Source organism: Marmota marmota, unplaced genomic scaffold, assembly GCF_001458135.2.
Source record: "Marmota marmota marmota unplaced genomic scaffold, marMar, whole genome shotgun sequence".
Classification (NCBI taxonomy): Eukaryota; Metazoa; Chordata; class Mammalia; order Rodentia; family Sciuridae; genus Marmota; species Marmota marmota.
Window position 1 is genome coordinate 15,698,502 of NW_026000174.1, and position 3,448 is coordinate 15,701,949.

The window sequence follows — 3,448 nt, forward strand, 5'->3', positions numbered from 1 at the left end:
GTACAGCCCCTTGCGGCCTGCCTTCCCCACAGCGGGGCCACCTTGCCCCGCGCTCGGCTCCTCCAACTGCGCGCTTGGCGCCCTACGCGACCACCAGCCCGCGCCCTATTCGGCAGGTGAGCTCAGCCCGACCCAACCCTTTCTCCAAATCCTGAGGAACCCGCAGTCCATGACCTACTCGTCAAGCAAATGCGACTGCCTCCCACAGACTCCCCCTTCCCTGACCTGGACAGACCCTCCAACGCCCCGTGAGACCCTCAGTAATACCAGGTTCCTCTCGGCAGGGATGAACCCCACCCTAACGCCCCTCTCGGTCCTCTTCCTCGCTGCCAAATCTCTTCGGATCAAAGAAATAGCTCCGTGCCCCTTTCCAGGCCCTCCCCTCCCCACCTGCAAAAGCTGACCACCAAACGTCTCCATCCACTGTATCCCTGTAAGAGGATCCCAGTTCAGTCCGCTCAGATCCCCATCCTTATCACCCCTGCCCCACGGTGTTGCGCGACCCCCAACGAAGACTCCTGAGGCAGCTAGCTGTCCAGATAGGAATCTTCCTAGAGCCATAGCACCATCAGATTCTTCCTGCCCTCTCTTAGACCCATCCTGCTCTGGCCCAGACATTCTGCATCACCAAAATCTATTTCCCTAGCCACAAACGGGGGGGGGGTCATTAAGCCACTTTTATTTCCCCTCTCCCCCACCCCAGATTCTCCCAGCTAAAGTCCTACAGAACCCCAGGATCCCCTCCTGCACTCCCAAGCCCTTTGATCCAAGTCTCTCTCTGAACCCTCAACCTCACTGAGCTTTTCAGACATTCCTATTTTTTCAGTTAGAGTCCCAGCCTGCCCCACCCAGTCTTATTTTCTTGCCTCCTGGGAAGACCACCAGGAACCCAAATAGAAGACTGGAGCCTGAGGCGGGGGGGTGAATAAGTACCAGGATTGGGGAAAATAAGAACCAAGGAGATGCCACCAGAGACTAGAACGAGGATGGGGAGATAGGTACAGTGGGCCAGATGAGGATGATCGGGATGATGAGGACAGGAAATGGGCAGATGGGCTCCAGAAAGATGAAGATCTGAGACTGGGACAATGGGGATTAGGCATAGAGAGATGAGAACATAAATGGGGAGATTGGGGATGATTGGAGATGGAGATAAGAACCAGGGGATGGTATCAGGAATTATGGGAGACAGACCAGAAGGGATAGGAAACAGAGATGACGAAGATGGGGATAGGAATGGGGTGTTGGAGATAAGGATTAGGGAAAATGGGGACCGGGAGAAATGGAACAAAAATGGAGATAGGGGACCCCCAGGAATATATAGAGAACTAAACCAGAGTTAGAGTCAGGGATGCAGAGATACTGTCTATGAGGCAGTAGAGACTGGGATGGAGTATAGAAAGAGTGAGGGAGAATGGTGGGACAGGATTTAGGGAATATGGGACACAGAGACTGTGAGGAAGAACAGCAAAGAAGATAGAGGAACTTGGGTGGAAAAAATAATCACCCTTCTTAATGGGTACAGAAGAGTGTCACAAAAGGGGGAAGTTGAGGGTTTCCCATGGAGGAGGATGAAGATGAGGAAGAGGAGAGGGGGATACCTGGAGAAGAATGGAGACCAAAGATGTGAGTGAGGCAGGGCTAAGGAAATGAACCCTGGATGGGGAGAAATGGGTTTGAGGGATAGAAGGAACCAAATCTGTACACAGAAGAGCGCCAGTATCAGAGTGAAGTAGACCTGGCAGGAGAGTCTCAGTGACAGAGTCAAGGCCCAGGACTGGCTAGTGGGGAGTCCTAGAAAGCAGAAAGCTGCCAGACATCCAGGGCCAGTGTGGACAGAGCAGAACTTGAAGTCAAAGAAGCGGACCAGCTGAGAAACAGATACACTGATACACTGATGAAAGGGTCAGAGAGGAGTGAAATGGTGTCCAGGGCTAACTGACAGGTCGATGAGCCTTGACTGGAGGAAGGAATTCTGGTTTGGTTCCAAGCAGCTCTTGAACCCCAGGTGTCCTTGATCTGAGTTCCTCTTCACCCCCCACCCCACCTCCATCGACCAATAGGGACCCTTGACCTGAGATTACAAGGATGAAACCGAGGGGACAGACTGGGGTGGTGGTGGTGGCAGGATTCCTTCTAGGGCAGGACTGAGCTTGGCCTCTCACCGCCGCCCTACACCCTCGTTGCCCCTGCCCTCCTGCACACACCCGCAGTGCCCTACAAGTTCTTCCCGGAGCCGTCCGGCCTGCACGAGAAGCGCAAACAGCGGCGCATCCGCACCACGTTCACTAGCGCGCAGCTCAAGGAGTTGGAGCGCGTCTTCGCCGAGACCCACTACCCCGACATTTACACGCGCGAGGAGCTGGCGCTCAAGATCGATCTTACTGAGGCTCGTGTGCAGGTGCGTATATGCACGTGTATGTGCGCGCGTGTTCTTGTGGAGGGAGTGCGGGAAATTAGTATTGGACACTTAGGGGCCAAGGATAACCGCAGCCTGGAAGCAAGGATCTAGGACCAGTGACCAGGGCACAGCCTGGGTGTGGTTGGGTATCCAGGGAGGGCAGAGGGGCCAGGACTTGGAGGCTCTTGAGAAACAGGAGCTGTTTAACCCCATGTTGCTTTGCCTTCGTTTTCCCCTCAGTCTCAGCCCTATCTATGGCTGAAGGTTCAGAATTTTTAGAAGCCAGGATGCATGCTGCGAGGGGGTAGAAGGAGATCCATCCCATGGAGGAGCCGGGGCAGACCAGTCAGCAGTTCCAGGTGTCCTCCCCAGTGTGAAATACTGAGCTTGGGGCTGGTGCAGGGCAGAAGAGAGCCGGGCTAGGGCTTACAAATCCTGTGTGCAGACGTTCCTCTGGCCGGTTTTGACTGAAGGGTCTGAACAAAAGGTTTCCCTGGCGTCCCAACCCGCTTTTCACGGCCCTAGGACGCTCCAGACGGAATGTCCACCTTCCTAAGAGGGAATTGGGAGGCAGGGCTCAGGGTGAGGAGAGTGAAGGCAGAGCCCGGTCGTATACTGGGAGGCAGCGGAGTCCGCGGGTGAGCATATCCGAAGGGCAAAAACCCAAGGATCTAGAGGATGGGGCAAGTGGAGAAGAGAGTGGAGAAAACGACGGGTCGACGGGTGGAGGGTCGAGAGGCCAACGCTAGGAAGGCTGTGGATCTCCCCGACTTGGTAAATAATCCGGTCAGACCTTTCTCGGCGGAGGTCTCTCTCTCTCCACCAATGTCTCTCCTGCGTTTTGCGGTCGGGGGGCTGACCTGGTGTGCTCTACGACGTCCAGACTAACTGGCTGGCCCCTGTGCCTACAGGTCTGGTTCCAGAACCGCCGGGCCAAGTTCCGAAAACAGGAGCGAGCGGCCAGCGCCAAGGGCGCTGCAGGCGCAACGGGCGCCAAAAAGGGCGAGGCGCGCTGCTCGTCGGAGGACGACGACTCCAAGGAGTCCA

The 3,448-nt window shown here is 55.7% G+C and overlaps 1 protein-coding gene across 1 annotated transcript in view; it reads left to right on the forward strand.

The window, feature by feature from the left end:
* Phox2a (paired like homeobox 2A) overlaps nt 1-3,448 on the forward strand; it is a 5,420-nt gene that overhangs the window by 309 nt on the left and 1,663 nt on the right. Inside the window, exons 2-4 of the mRNA XM_015503072.2 lie at nt 7-116; nt 2,214-2,401; nt 3,313-3,443. Coding sequence (XP_015358558.1) covers nt 7-116; nt 2,214-2,401; nt 3,313-3,443 — 429 coding nt within the window. The remainder of the gene's footprint in view (nt 1-6; nt 117-2,213; nt 2,402-3,312; nt 3,444-3,448) is intronic.